Below are 15,659 nucleotides of genomic sequence, written 5' to 3'. Positions count from 1 at the left end.
AATTTCTCAATTCTGAAAATGAGTCATTATGATAATGGAACAATTTCCAACTGACAAACTGCCAATAAAAGTTATCACAAATAATAAGTTGGTTTACAGAATTGAGATTCAAGTTTGTTCAAATCATGACCACAAGGAGTAGTGTGGGCCAAGATTTGGAGATAAAATTTTAACATGGTAATAAATTAATAAAAAAAATATTCATTAAAAATCATCTTCTGAAGGAAAACGGGGTGATAATAAGTCATGCATTGCTATTTGGATCCATGTAACTAAATTAAATGTAGACTGAAGTATGTTTTCATCAAGGCCCTACTAGGCCTAGCTTAGAAAAAGGTGGAACCACAATGAAATTTCAAATTTTAATTGGAAATCATATCAATTTGTATAGAGGAAAAGTATTGACAATGTGTTTTGTTATATCATGTCAAATTATGGTTTACATTATATGACACATAGTTCTTTTAATCAAGCTTTATTTTGAAAAATATTTCAGCTTAAATTAAAAAAAATCCGTCAGAATTTAACCTGTACATTACTTGTTACAGATGGAAGAGGGCCTAGGTCAGATATTCATGAGTCGTTGTCCCAACGCCCTGGGTAATCCTACCAGTAAAGCTCTCCATTACGGCTTTGAGTTGGACGTCCGGCCCAATGGGATGTCAGTAGGCACTGTTGTATCAGACGTAGAGGCTTTTTGTGGAAAGAAATGTGTCAGAAGTCCTAATTTCCTGTACAATGACAAGAATAACCCCATCTCTCTAGGACAAAGTGTCAAAGTGGTGAGTAAAACATGTATAAAAGAAACATCGTTAACATATGTTGGAGAACAAAGGAGTAGTAATGTGTCATACAATTTGGCATGACATTGTGGTAAATTTAGTAAACCTTGAATCATAGTCTTGGCTTTGTTTTGTTTTTATAGGTTTGCTTTGCTTACCTTGGCAAGCTACAGAATTTTTTCAAGCTTGGATATACCTACAGAAACAGTAAAGGACAAACAATCAGTAACCAGTATGCTTATCCTTCCACTACATTCCAACAATCACCTGGGTAGGTATAATTACTCACACTTTCTGACCAGTAAACCATTGTAAATGACTAGCATTCCACAAAATATTTTAATATTGTACATGTGCTTACTGTGATGCATAAATTTTACTGTGGCCCAGGCATAGAATCTAAAATATTACTGTGGGAGGGGTACCACAGTTAAACAGCTCATGGACAGGGTGTTGATCCATATCTTGGACAAAATGAAGGTTATGTTAAAGATCATCAAACTAAAGTCAGTTGATGCTTTTTCATGTCTCTAGTCTGACTGTGAAAAAGTAGGTCACAGTGAACTACTTTGTGAATTCTTTGGCTTTTCAAGTGATCAAATCTTGTTAGTTGATACATCTTGGAACCTCAGGGCATTTTAACTTTAAGTAGGTCACCGTGATGTGTGAAGTTAAAAAAAGGTCATAGTGGCATACTGAAGCATCTTTGAATCTTGAAATACATGTAATATAGCACAAAAGTAGGTCACAGTGACCCACTTTTATCATCGTATATACATAAACCATTATATTTGTAATATTTTGAGGCTAAAGACAATCAAGCCTTGTTAGTTGATGCATCTTTGATCCTCAGGATATGGTGGCTAAAAGTAGGTCACAATGAAATTTTTTAGCTCACCTGAGCCGAAGGCTCAAGTGAGCTTTTCTGATCACATTTTGTCCGTCGTCCGTCCGTCCGTCTGTAAACTTTTCACATTTTCGACTTCTTCTCAAGAACCACTGGGCAAATTTTGACCAAACTTGGTACAAAGCATCCTTGGGTAAAGGGGAATTTAAATGATTAAAATGAAGGGCCAAGTCCCCTCACAAGGGGAGATAATCAAGAAAAGACAAAAATAGGGTGGGGTCATTAAAAAATCTTCTTCTCAAGAACCACTGGGCCAGAAAAGCTGAAACTTATGTGGAAGCATTCTAGGGTAGTGTAGATTCTAAATTGTTCAAATCATGACCCCTGGGGGAAGGGCGGGGCCACAATGGGGAATCAAAGTTTTACATAGAAATATATAGGAAAAATCTTTAAGAATTTTCTTCTCAAGAACCACTGGTCCAGAAAAGCTGATTCAGAAACTTATGTGGAAGCATTCTAAGGTTGTGTAGATTCTAAATTGTTCAAATCATGACCCCAGGGGGAAGGGCAGGGCCACAATGGGGAATCAAGTTTTACATAGAAATGTATAGGAAAAATCTTTGAAAATCTTCTTCTCAAGAACCACTGGGCCAGAAAAGCTGAAACTTATGTGGAAGCATTCTAGGGTAGTGTAGATTCTAAATTGTTCAAATCATGACCCCCGGGGGAAGGGCAGGGCCACAATGGGGAATCAAGTTTTACATAGAAATGTATAGGAAAAATCTTTGAAAATCTTCTTCTCAAGAACCACTGGGCCAGAAAAGCTGAAACTTATGTGCACATGGAAGGATCATGAGGTAGTGTAGATTTCAAAATGTTTAAATTATGATCAGTGGGGTAGGGTGGGGATGCATTATGTATTACAAGGGGGAAATCTGGTGAAGAACAGAATGGTCAAAGCTTCTCAGTGAGCGATGTGGCCCATGGGCCTCTTGTTTTTGTATTTTATCCTTATTCATTGTCAGATCTTTATAGTTTGATACAGAGAAGCTTAAGATATTCAAACATTGTCAATTGATGCAATACAAGACCTCAGTATGTGTTGAATCAAAAGTTGAACCAAAAGTAGATCATTGTGACCAAATTTTTGCATTTTATCACTATCTTTGATAAAACGAATGGTAGAACAGGTCATTCTTGACAATTATCGTTCTGTTTGAAATCTGACAGGTGGAACTACAAGTGTATTGACATGCTGGCTGTTGTACAAGATGGCAAGGTAGGAACAAGCTTCAAGATCTTCCTGATCGAGGTCAGGAGAGATGACTCGGAGGACTTCTATTACGTGGATGAAATCTATGTCGGAAGGGAGCCCACCAACTTAGATGAAGGTAATCTTGTGAGGTTGTAGTTTCTCTTTGAAGATGAGTTTATTTTGATTTTTTGTATATATCTAACTTGCTATGGACAACACTAGAAAACAAAATTGATGAGATGATCCTTTACACTGAAAAAGATAAAATGTAACACATCATTCTTCCTCTAAAAAAGATTTAGAAATTTCCGAGGAATACCTATTGAAGCTTATGATGTCACCTAGAAACATGACATAATTCAAATACCAGCTCTACATAACTTACTGACCAGTGATATCATGATAAATCATGAATAACAAGTTTCTGATATTTCACACACATTTTTCCTAATTATCATAATATTTAAAACCTGTTTTGGTCAGAAAATTAAATTTTTATGGTACAACAGGACAGATTATTTGAGATGGTCATTTCGTTTTTATTAGGTCAATATCCAGTATATATTTTACAAGACAATTTGAAATCAATTTTCAGCTAGTGTCAACCTAATGAGGTTAAGACCCGCCATGCCATCTGGTGGGTTGGTCAGCCATGTAAATGTGGCCCGGTCTGACAGAAATGACAGCACTGAGTACCAAGTGGAGTTTATACCCCATGCCTGCGCTTACAACTTCCCTTTACTGGCTGCAGTACCTGGACAGGTAAAATGAATCAAGATTATATTAAATAGGTATTAGCAGGTGCATGTTTGTTCCTATAAATGTAAGATTACATCAAGATTTACTTTTCTTTCATATGATACAACTAGTATATAGCATTTCAAACAATAATGATATAATGACAATTGTACTATTAAATACAGATATGTTGAGCCTTCGAGTACATTACACAACAAAAAGAGAATTTGCACATGTCACATGGGAGTAGTGATCTGAGCTGTGGAATTTCAAGAGTTTAAAAATTAATTCTTTGTTATGTTTCACGTACTCTTAATTTCTGACACAGATTTCTAATGGAACAATGTTAAGCATCTCTCAGGTGTCAGCAGCTTCTCCACCAGTAACTGGCAACTTCTCTGTGACTTTCCAGAATAAAACACTGGATGGTATGTACAAAATGACAATTACAGTCATCTCATCTTAATTTTCTTTTTTCAATGCTATACTTAATATCATTTGAAGTTTTCCAGCTAATTTTCATACAGACTTGATTTCAAAATATAAGATCAACATGTAAGACTTAAGAGACAGAGTCTATATAAAGACATACAATGTTGAGGATATACATGTATGTGTGGAATCACTTCAGGTATCCCGTTCACTATTGATGGGACGGGGCTTGCGGCTCTCTTACAGTCAGGTCTTCCAGAGATGGGGAATCTGTACACATACAAACATGGGGGATGTGCTGCATTTGACTTAAATATTGGATTCCACTCCAGAGCAGGAGACCAGGAAACCATACAGGTACCCACACATAGTACACGATTAGACAAAATGTGTAGGACAGCTGTATATCTCCTGTTGTTAAGGTTTCCACATAGAACTGACTAAATTATGTTCTAAGAATTAAAATCAGTTACAAGAGTTAGATTGAAAACATAGAATTTATTTTTAATGCTGTACAGTATTTAAGAGTTACTTTTTATCCATTAAGGTCACCAGTTATGCAGAAGGAGAAAATGTGACTGCAGAAGTCACCACGGTTACAGATGGCAATGTATGGCTGAACCCCATACCTGGAGACATGCTGGCAACACTGGAAGATAAACCCTCAGTCATGGCATACATTAATGATATCCCCACAAAATGTTCAGGGAGCTGCTCCTGGGAGTGGTCAGAATCGGCCACACCCACCATCATCTCAGTCTCCCCCAGCACAGGTAAGTGCTCGGCCATGGCCAAGATTGTAGACAGCATTACCGTAAATCTGGAAATTTTTGCTGTAGATAAATTTTTAGCAAATTTGCGAGTTCATTGCATTCGCAAAAATATTTTTCTGAAAAATTAAATTTCCAATAAGAAAATGTAAACAAAGCAGTGGTAATTCGCAAAATTTTGAAACGTAAAAATAAATCAACGCCATTTTGACCCGAATTCGCAAAATAAAATCGACGTAAAAATTTCTAGATTTACGGTATATCGCATATAAAAGTATGGATTATTGTTCTGCATCTGCTCTGAATTTAACTCGGTAAAATCAGACTTCAATGACATTGTATCAGATGAAAGTTTTGAAATATTCAAGCATTTTTTTCCAGGCTTCCCGACAACCACACTGATCACAATAAATGGCACAGGATTCCATGGCAACCACAGTCTGAACTCTGTCATGATTGGTGGAGTGCAGTGTGTGACTGTATCATCCAACAATACAGAGATCGTATGTAGGGTGGGGGACGGACCCACGGGGACGTATCCTGTGATGGTCAGTGTAGCGGGGCTGGGAAATGCTGAGAACACCAATAACAGTGTGACATTCAGCTATCAGTTCAGCATCCAGTCAATGGCACCGAGTTCTGTCTCACTGGGTGGTATGTACAGGGCTTTCCTTTGGTAAAAAGTAACACTAAATACAGAATTATTTGGCACTGCCACTTCACTCCAACTGTACTTTAAATACATTTTATATTTAAAAAAAATTATAGAATTGAATTTTCTTGTAGTGTTAACAATTTAATAAAATTCAATATTTTGTTTCTTGTACTACCCCTTGACATTGTGATTGTAGGTGGTTTGAATCTGACCCTGGGAGGGTATGGATTTTCCTCCAAAGACATGGTGTATGTGGGAGATGTGATATGTCCCATAATTTCAAGTACCTCAACCCAGACTGTGTGTCTAATACCCCCTTCTGTAAGTATAGTAATGATTTTCATCATCTCAAAATAAAGTGCAATAACACGGGAGAACTGCAAACCTAACAAGAGATCCCATCTTACTTTTTGCATGCACAGAATTCAAATTTGAAAATTTTCTATTCAAGTTCTTCAAAAGCACAGTAGATAAATAATTCATTACTTTTATACCAGTATCAGTTATTTACTTATATAATAACATGTGAAAAATATGTTTTGTTCAATTTATTGCTTTATTTTGTAGTCAGAGGATAAAAATGCCAGCGTTGTAGTTGAGCAGGGTTACACGGGTCTCAATGTTACCCATTCAGAGGCCCTGCTGTACTCCAGTACAGATATGATCATAGTCACCTCCGTGGAACCCAACTCCACTTTTGTAGCAGGTAAGCTAAATACATGTAAGTATAGCTTAAAATGCAGCAACAATGATATTATGTTTAATATTATTTTATCCATGGTGGGAGAGGCTAGGAGCAGTGGGATATCTTACTAATGGGAGCTTTTGCTACTTTTGTTAATGATAGATGTTGCAGTTTGGTTTAATTTTCCAAAAAACAGTATACATGTATTTCTTGAATTGTTTTAACCAGGAGGGACTGAGATAACAATACAAGGGGAGGGACTGAACCAAACGGAGTCTATAATGATAGGATACAAGCCTGTCAACCCTACAAACTCCTCCGACACCGAGATTAAACTTGTAGTACCCTCCATGCCTGCAGGGGAGTACCCCATCAAACTCTTAGGTGCCACGGGATTAGCTGTAGACAGGTAATTAGGAATTTATAGGAAAAATATTATGAAATGGCAATACCTGACATGACTTATAGGTCTGGTACATATATATGCTCTCTCTGGCAGAGAAACAATTGATCGCCCAAATGCACTGAGTAAAGAGCTATGTTCATTTTATGCATAAAATGGCCGTGTACTTATATCAATTCAATAACTATCACCCTCTTTCCCATTTCATATATCAAAATAAAGTAGACACTTGGTGCTTTTATTTTCTATAATAAAATTCCCTTTTGAGAATCCAGATATTGGAAAACAGGCTTCGAGAAATTACAATGTTCTTGAAATTTGCAGAAAACGTGCGTATTTGACTACATTCAGCAAAAAATTAAAATATGAGCACAGCCCACGATCCAAAAAATAAAACATGTTTATTGATCTTCAGAAACAGATCTTTCATTATGTTTTTGCATGTTTTGGATCAGAAGTTATGCTCTATAACACTCCAAGTGATAAATACTGCATTTGCAATCTAAACTGAGCGGCTTTGAATTTTCAGAAATGGTCAGGGCCAAACAAGGCCCAAAATGGCTCTTGCTCTTTTATCTAATACTTATCCTATGTTCTGTTTTCAGTCTACACTCTCTAAAAACATGCATACTTAATTCCCTCTTCTTTTTTCATGTTAATTAATCTTAGTCAGTTATTGATGAATTTAATGAAGCCCTACCATATATATCAATGCTATATTATATGTTGTCCTTGTTGAATGCATTAAATGTTTATTCTTGTAGAAGTACAAACTCACTGCCCTCAATGGAGTGGAGGTTGGTGGTGTCTGGTGTAACTCCCCTGATGGGGTCACTTAGAGGGGGGACCACCCTCACCATCACCGGGGACGGATTTTCCCCCAATAAGACCAGGAACTCTGTGATGGTGGGCGCCCACGTCTGTGACATACAGAGTTCCACCGTATCAGAACTGACATGTCAGATCACAGACACAGCCAGGGTACATTCTGTGGACAACTCAGGCATCCATCCTTGTAAGATATTCACTTTATTCACTAGCCACAGCATTAACACAAATCATATTAAACACCCTCAGTTATATGAACAAGAGATGTTAAACCACAAACCTTCAATCAATAAGACTGGTGTTTTCAGAAAATATCTCTATGGACTTGTCACTATGTTATGTTATTATTGTAAAATCAAAATCAACTCAAGACCAAGATTGATATTAGTTCCTCTTATCATCTGTTGATTATGTTTCCACAGCGTTTCAGCTGAGTGGGTATGCCTGGAATCCCCAGTATCTGACCGTTAAGGTGGGGGACACCGTGGAGTGGACCTGGAGCTTTGCTTCCTACATCTCGGGGATGCGACCTCGGGTCGTACAGGTCAAGGACGAGAGTTCCGAGGAGGAGGTGGAGGGTGGATTTAACAGTGGAGCACCTAGTGACTCCGGTAATACACAGAGGGGGCGTCATCTCCACTAAATTCCTGTATCTTAGTAAAGACTTACAAAAAGCAGTTTCCACTATGATGATTTTGAAGGCCTGTTTGGCATTTGAACTTATTTCAGTTTGCAAGATTGAAACATTTAAAAAAAATGTTAAAAATCTTCCTTTTTGGGTGATTCATATTAATTAAAGATAATATTTACAGGGGTTTTCCGACATCAGTTCACAGTCCCTGGGAAGTACTGCTATTGGAGTGACTATATTGACCAGTACAAGACTACATGGTTCAGAGGCTGCATCACAGTGGAGGATCTAAGTTCTTACGTGGCAGAAGTCAAGGTCAAGGTTAATGGATATGAAGCTCTATATCAGAAAATTACACCTTCAGGCAAGTTATCTTAGATATTGTTAGGTTCATTTTGAAAGTCTTGTGCTTTAATTCAGTAGTATGTATACAATCTCTCTAATATTTTTATGACTCTTGAGTCACTTAGATGACTTTTTGTCCATTAACATCTGGTTAAAGGTTACAATTTGTCTCAGTTTCATGCTGTCTGTCTCCATTTGACCAGAGGTGAACATTGTATATGTCTCAAAGCATTTCCAAGGAACTGCTGATAATTGTTAATTAATGATATCCACAATATCTGTATTTTGCATGACTTATCTATGTGAGTAAATGTATTTGTTTTTACAGCTCCCCTGCCCGCTGGTGCCCCGGGTGGTGTATGTATGGGGGACTCCTCTCCCTTATCTAACTGCTCTGTACCTCAGCCTACAGGGGGAGATCCCTCCAAGTTTTACTTTAAATTCTGGACGTGCACCACTCCAATCGTTACAGCGCTGTCTGAAAGTAATGGCACAGTAAATACAAACATTACCGTACAAGGTACAGGGTTCTCCAATAATGACTGCCAGAATGAGATCAGTTTTGGAGATGGGAAATGTGTCGATGACAAAGACAGTGGTCCTGATGTGGTCTGTAATATTGACAGTGCTAATTCTCCTTCTATTGGAGTCCTTCAACCAATCACAGTGAGGCATAATAACCTTGGATATGCTGTAGTGGCCATTACAGGTTTGAGGTCTAGGTCATTTGCCTTGATTCCAGTGGTGACTAAGGTTATGCCCTCTATGGGTTCACTCATAGGTGGATCAATTGTTATGATCCATGGATCTGGGTTTTCCACAATGATGGATTATGTGTCAGTTACCATTGGAGGGTACACTTGTGATGTAACAAATATGACTTACACTGAGATTAAGTGTCGAACAAAAGGAGGTCAAGGTGAACAAAATCTGGAGGTCAGGGTCAAGTCATCTCTAGGTCAGTGGGTCCCAGCTGTATGTGAAGGTGAATGTAAATTTACATATGATGCTGATTATACCCCTACTTTGACCTCTATATCACCAAATATGGTTAATGGAACTGAAGAGACAACAGTAACTATTGAAGGATCAGGTTTTGGGAATGAAACATCTGATATTTTTGTGAAGATAGGAGGAGAGACATGTCAGGTGGTATCTGTGTCTAATTCCTCTGTAGAGTGTATGCTGGGTAATCTGCCGGCGGGGCCAAATAATCAGGTGGTGCTGGAGGTGCTGGGGCGGGGCCTGGCCAGTGGAAACTTGATGATGACGGGGGCAGGGATAATCACCGACATTTCCCCTGCAGAGGGGAGCATTCATGGTGGCACTGTTATCCACATTTCTGGAAATGGGTTTATAGATAAGCTTACAACAGTTACAGTGAAAGGCAACCCATGTCCCATTGTGAACTTAAATTTATCCTCTATCAGTTGTATTACACCTCCAACTAACAGCGAGGAAACTGTCCAGGTCAGAGTAACATCCAATCAAATTTCCTACCCAGCAGTCAACTTTAACTACAGTAACCAGGCATCTCCAAACATTTCATACATCAGTCCAACCAATGGGTCTGCAGGCACCGAGGTTACCCTAACTGGGGTTAACTTTGATAGTCAGATGGAGAAAATCACTGTCAGTATAGGCAGTAATGAGTGTTCCGTCATTTCCTCGTCTGAGACGGAGATAAAGTGTACAGCAGGCCCCAGTCTGGTGGGCATGTTTCCAGTGATGGTTCATGTACAGGGGAAGGGAAAGTCCAACCAAGACTCAAGCTTTGAATATGAACTCCTCCTGACGTCCATTTCGCCTAACACAGGTCAGTATGACATTCTGTTTATAGAGAGAAATTATTCATTTTCTCCTGATTAGAATTCTGTCTTTTCTGTGAAGACATTACTGGTAAATTGAGAAATTGTGAGGTTTTGAACCAAATGTTGTATGATGTTTGTAGGAGGAATTGTTGGTGATCAGTTGGTGACTGTATCGGGATCCGGATTTGATAATAACACCTCTGTCTGGATCTGTGACAGAAGATGTGACAGTGTCAATCAGACAGCCTCTGAGTACAAATGTAGAACACCAGCACCTGCAGGTAGTAGCTTACAGTATATTTGTAAAATCTTTAAAATTGGAAGGAAAAAAGCCAACATTTTCAAGTATGGGTTGTATACTAAAATGAAAATAATCTGCAAAGCAAAAAATTTAAGGAAAAACTTTTACAGTTCTTGAAAATTTTGTGACATCTTTTTAAAAAATCTTTAAAAATCCATTGAACCAGAAAACATGAAACTTAACATAATAATTATATATGTATCATTCTGAAAATGTTTACATTAAATTCGTTTCAAATCATTCCCCTTTGGGACATTGGGGGGTCAATAGGGGCTCAAAGTTTAATGTATGAATTTCTAGGAAAACGTGTAAAAATCTCAAGTATAACAGGGTTGTGATTCGAGATATTAATAAATAAGCATTCTCAGGTAGAGCAAATTCAAGATTGTTCAAATCTTGATCCCATGGGGATAATGTGGGGCCACAATAGAGCCCAGATCTTTTCTGGAAAGTGCAGATCTACAGCTTTAATCTCTAACTGTGACTTCACCTTATCCCAATGTTCTGAACAAACTTCGTCTACACTACTGGAGGATGATTTAACTAAACAGAGAAGCATTCCTGTTTGTTTTGTTTTATTCTGGAAAGAGGTTCCTGAGTTTTAATTTGTGCCACTGAATTTTTACTATTGCTTGATTGTATGATTTTGAAATAATTAATGAGTTTACAATGACTTTTCAGATGGAAACTATACCTGCACCGTGAAGGTGACCAATAACGGTGTAACCAGGATGCTGAGTGACGCCTACACTTATGATGCTGCCCTGACTGCTAATGTTACCATGGTAACCCCAGCCAGAGGGGGCACAGCAGGGGGAACCACACTGACAATCCAAGGGACAGGATTTGGGTAACGAATCATAAAATCAAACAATTTATGAAAATGTGTTTACAGTATGATTTTTAGAAGTGAAATTGAGTTTAACAGATTGGGTATATTATGTTTTATAGAAGACAGTTTTGTACATGTAACAAAGTTTTCATCAAACCATTTTTTCTTATTAATAATCAAAAAGGTCTAAGCTAACTGGTACTGCTTCCAAGATAAACTGACACTAGTATTTCTGTGATCTCTGTAGATCTGTTATGGCTGATGTATCGGTCTCCATCGCTGGGACGGTCTGTGATGTCCAAACTGTGACCCCCACCGAGATTACCTGTGTCACAAATCAGCACACAGGGTCCCAGAAAGCTCTGGTCAGGGTAGAGGTGGCAGGGAATGGAAAAGCTGTACAGGTTTGTCTTCATGTTTTTGGGCTTGACCATTGTTTTTGTTTTGAGACAATCTTTGTAGTAATGCAATGAAATGTTCTTTTAAAAAGTTGAACTACACAGAATATAAGGGGAAAAAATTGATTTTGTAAGAGATTTAAGCATATTTTTAAATAGTCATACAATAAAGTGTTAAGATGTATCATTCTATTTCAGACATCAGCGGAATTTTTCTACATTGATGTGTGGTCGTCTCCCTTTACCTGGGGAGGAGGCCCCCTACCAAAGGAGGACGATTTTGTTGTCATCACCGCTGGACAAACCATCCTCCTAGATGTCAGTACCCCCAAACTAAGAGTGTTGCTAATTCAAGGTAGCTTTAATATTTTTTTTCTTTGTATGTAAAAAAAATCATTTTACTTTGACTGTATTTTCTGTTGAGTAAGGATTTCAGCTCCTAATCCAGCAACAACCTCTTAAAATAATTGTTTATGTAGGTCTAAAATGAAGATTTAAATTAAAGAATCTGGGGGGATTAGGCGAGTCATATGCCTATGCAAGGGCAGGTAAAATACTGATTAAAAAATTCTTGAAAATTCAACTTTTTGTTAAAGTTGGGAGTTATTTATAACCATATGCATACAGTAAAGATAAAACCTGAATCAAATGACTTACAAATTGATTGTAATTAACCCATCAAAATGGTAACATGCTTTAGAAACCATAAAACGATAGAAATGGAATGTTAAAACTGTTTTTTAAATAGAGTGGGTCTTCATACCATTTTTTTGTAAACAAATATTGAAAGGATGTGGAAGGATGTATCTCTCACCATTTTCAAAAAATTGGTACGAAGACCCACTCTATATAAAAAAGTTAGTTTACCTACTTAAATTTCAGAACATATTCTCAAAAACTCGAAGTCCAATTGTGCATTTGCTATACATATAGAACTGTTTGCTATTTAAAGGGCAGTGTATATGTGACTTCGTGGCTCAGTAGTCATAGCGGCGGTGTTGAAGCACCTAGTTATTTGTCGCGAGTGTTCGAATCAGGATTTTTTAAGGTTGAAATTTAGATAAATATATTTTTTCATAAAAACAAAATGAATAGATAAGATGAAGAATTTATTTACGGTCAATTAATATATTTCCTGTAATAAAAAAGTTTTCAAGATACATGTGTATATAATATTTTTAATGCATTCAGTTCAAGACTACTTAACACAATTGAAATGTAAACAATCATGGGTTGACCAGCACGATATGGCTGTATGCAAAAACAGTTAAAAGGAAAGGTAAAGCGTACCATATCCCAACCCCTGAAAACATATTTGATAGAACAATTAACACGCAGTATGAAAAGCATCACGTTAAAAAATACTACATGTATAACGATAACCGCAAGGTTTGAAAATATAGATATTGTCATTTTGACAATGCTGTACAAAGTTTAAATGTTTAGGTAAATTGTATCATACATCTATGAAATTTCCGATATGCTTACATAGCGACAAAATCCGTGTGGGCATATGACTTGCCTAATCCCCCCAGATTCTTTTATGACAGTTGAATTTTAATAGAAGAATTGGAGAACAGCAAGTTTTTAATGCACAACACATTTTTTCCAAATGTCTAGATACGTCTTTTATTCACATTTCCTTGGTTTATATTTGAGATTTGGCCATTTTGCAAATTTATTATTCATAATAATGACACATTAGAAGAAATAACATGGATGAATATATTACTTAGTTTTTTCTGTGAAATTTTTGAAACGCAATTTGACAGTTTTGCTGATTTCCATATAACTTGGCACACAAGTAGACTACACAAAGATCATAAGTTTTTGGTTTTTTTTCGGTGAACAGTGTATGCCATGGTTACTAAATATAGATTTTCTGTGAAATTCTTTAAAACACTACTCATTCTACAGTTTTGGCTTTTCAATATAACTTGGCACACAGGTAGACTTCTCTAAGATATATATATACATCGAATTTCAATAAACGGTGTTGCCATGGTTACTAAAAATAGAATTTTCTGTGAAATTCCATTAAAACGCTACTCCTTCTACAGTTTTGGTCTGATTTCAATATAACTTGGCACACAAGTAAACTACAATTGATAAAAATGTTAATGGTTTTTTATTTTGAACGGTGTTGTCATGGTTACTAAAAATAACTGTGAAATTCATTTAAAACACTACTCCTTCTACAGTTTTGGTCATTTCAATTAACTTGGCACACAAGTAGACTACACTAAATACAAGAATAGTTGCATTGGTTTGATTTCGATGAACGGCGTTACCATGGTTTAATCAAATAGAAATTTCTGGAAATTCCTTTGCGCTATTTTTAAAGTTTAGTTTGATTTCAAAATAAGTTGGCACACAAGTAGACTACACAAAGATACATAAACTAGTGCAATGGTTTTTGATTTCGATGAACGGTGTTGCCATGGTTATATATGATACCGTGAAATTCCTTTGAAACGTAATGAAGTGTATTTTGCATCTAATTTCAATATAGCTTGGCACACAAGTAGACTACACTAAGATACATAGAATAGTGCATTTGTTTTTGATTTCGATGAACGGTGTTACCATGGTTACTAAAAATAGAATTTTCTGTGAAATTCCTTTAAAACGCTACTCCTTCTACAGTTTTAGTTTGATTTCAGAATAAGTTGGCACACAAGTAGACTTAAAAGATACATAAAATAGTGCAATGTTTTTGTTAAACAAACCATTTTGGATTTCTACAGTCTCAAACTTGACTTCCGGTTATGTCTAGATACATCTTTTATTCACATTTCCTGGGTTTATATTTGAGATTTGTCCATTTTGCAAATCTAATATTCATAATAATGAACTTAGAAGAAATAACATGGATGAATATATTACTTAGTTTATGAATTCAGAGAAATTTTTGTGTGCAATTTGACTTAAATGCTGATTTTCTAAATATGAGGGACAGACTAGTTAAATCATAACTTTTAATTTTTTTTAGGTGGAACACTTATATTTGATGAAAAAGATTTAGAATTGAAAGCTGTAAACATTCTCATTTTGCAGAATGGGCTTTTACAAGTGAGTTCATCATTGTTTCTCTTGCAATATATGAAACGCAAAAGAAACGCAACAAGCAGTAATCTACAAACGTTTGCAGTAAGGCTAAACTCACTTTTCAGAACGTCAAAGATTTGATAAAAATGTTAAATGTTTATCTTTTAACTTTACTTTAAGTAACATATGACTGTTAAAACACTCCCTCCCAGCCATTCAATTACAGCGTGCAAGACTGCCCTAAACAACAATTGCAGCTTAATTTCTATGATACAATAGTTTAATCAATATCGAGATCTGAGCGAAGGAATTGTTCTTTGCCATTTTTAAATGCCTGTTTTTCAGATGATTAGGTCGAATTTTCTCTACCTTAGCGCATTGTAGTAACTCTTGGACTTCCAGTCCAAGGACTATCATTTATTCATATGATACGTAAGAACCCTTTGAGACATAATGAAGTGTATTTTTGCATCATCAACTCTCCATCACCTTTACCTTTAGATTTTCAGGTTAGAGCAATAGAAATGCGCACTTAAGCCATTTTCAAGAAGCCTTAGCATCGTTACGGGAAACAAAAGGAAATTTTATTTGTTGAAATATTACTTCATAACTTAAAATGAACAGTACAAACCCTTAAAAGTCCATAATATTGCCAAATGTTTTGTTAAACATGCAATTTTGGATTTCTGTTAAGCAGACTCAAACTTGACTTCCGGTTATGGTATGAAAATTGTTCAACCATTAATTTACCGATATTTACCAAATTGAAGATATCCATAATTTTAAGAAAAAAATTCTTTACTTTTACATAATTATTTCCCCCTAAAGTAGGGTCTTTTGCATTTCAGTATACATTATTCTGCATCAGATAATCTTTTTTCCTTGTGATATAGATGCA

The 15,659-nt window shown here is 36.4% G+C and overlaps 1 protein-coding gene across 1 annotated transcript in view; it reads left to right on the top strand.

Annotated features, from left to right (window-relative positions):
* LOC134236250 (fibrocystin-L-like) overlaps positions 1–15,659 on the top strand; it is a 55,860-nt gene that overhangs the window by 16,744 nt on the left and 23,457 nt on the right. The window contains exons 14-33 of the mRNA XM_062718425.1: positions 549–782; positions 926–1,053; positions 2,860–3,020; positions 3,480–3,646; positions 3,951–4,050; positions 4,254–4,411; positions 4,602–4,827; positions 5,206–5,478; positions 5,676–5,800; positions 6,047–6,185; positions 6,393–6,573; positions 7,332–7,582; positions 7,818–8,006; positions 8,208–8,390; positions 8,700–10,187; positions 10,323–10,463; positions 11,165–11,333; positions 11,563–11,719; positions 11,912–12,068; positions 14,706–14,785. Of these exons, the coding sequence (XP_062574409.1) occupies positions 549–782; positions 926–1,053; positions 2,860–3,020; positions 3,480–3,646; positions 3,951–4,050; positions 4,254–4,411; positions 4,602–4,827; positions 5,206–5,478; positions 5,676–5,800; positions 6,047–6,185; positions 6,393–6,573; positions 7,332–7,582; positions 7,818–8,006; positions 8,208–8,390; positions 8,700–10,187; positions 10,323–10,463; positions 11,165–11,333; positions 11,563–11,719; positions 11,912–12,068; positions 14,706–14,785 (4,707 nt within the window). The remainder of the gene's footprint in view (positions 1–548; positions 783–925; positions 1,054–2,859; positions 3,021–3,479; positions 3,647–3,950; positions 4,051–4,253; positions 4,412–4,601; positions 4,828–5,205; positions 5,479–5,675; positions 5,801–6,046; positions 6,186–6,392; positions 6,574–7,331; positions 7,583–7,817; positions 8,007–8,207; positions 8,391–8,699; positions 10,188–10,322; positions 10,464–11,164; positions 11,334–11,562; positions 11,720–11,911; positions 12,069–14,705; positions 14,786–15,659) is intronic.

The sequence above is a fragment of the Saccostrea cucullata genome, unplaced genomic scaffold (genome assembly GCF_032062105.1).
Source record: "Saccostrea cucullata isolate Sc308-1 unplaced genomic scaffold, CSIRO_AGI_Scuc_v1 ctg578, whole genome shotgun sequence".
Lineage (NCBI taxonomy): Eukaryota > Metazoa > Mollusca > Bivalvia > Ostreida > Ostreidae > Saccostrea > Saccostrea cuccullata.
The sequence above is the reverse complement of the archived record's forward strand: the minus strand, read 5'-3'. Positions and strand labels throughout refer to the sequence as shown.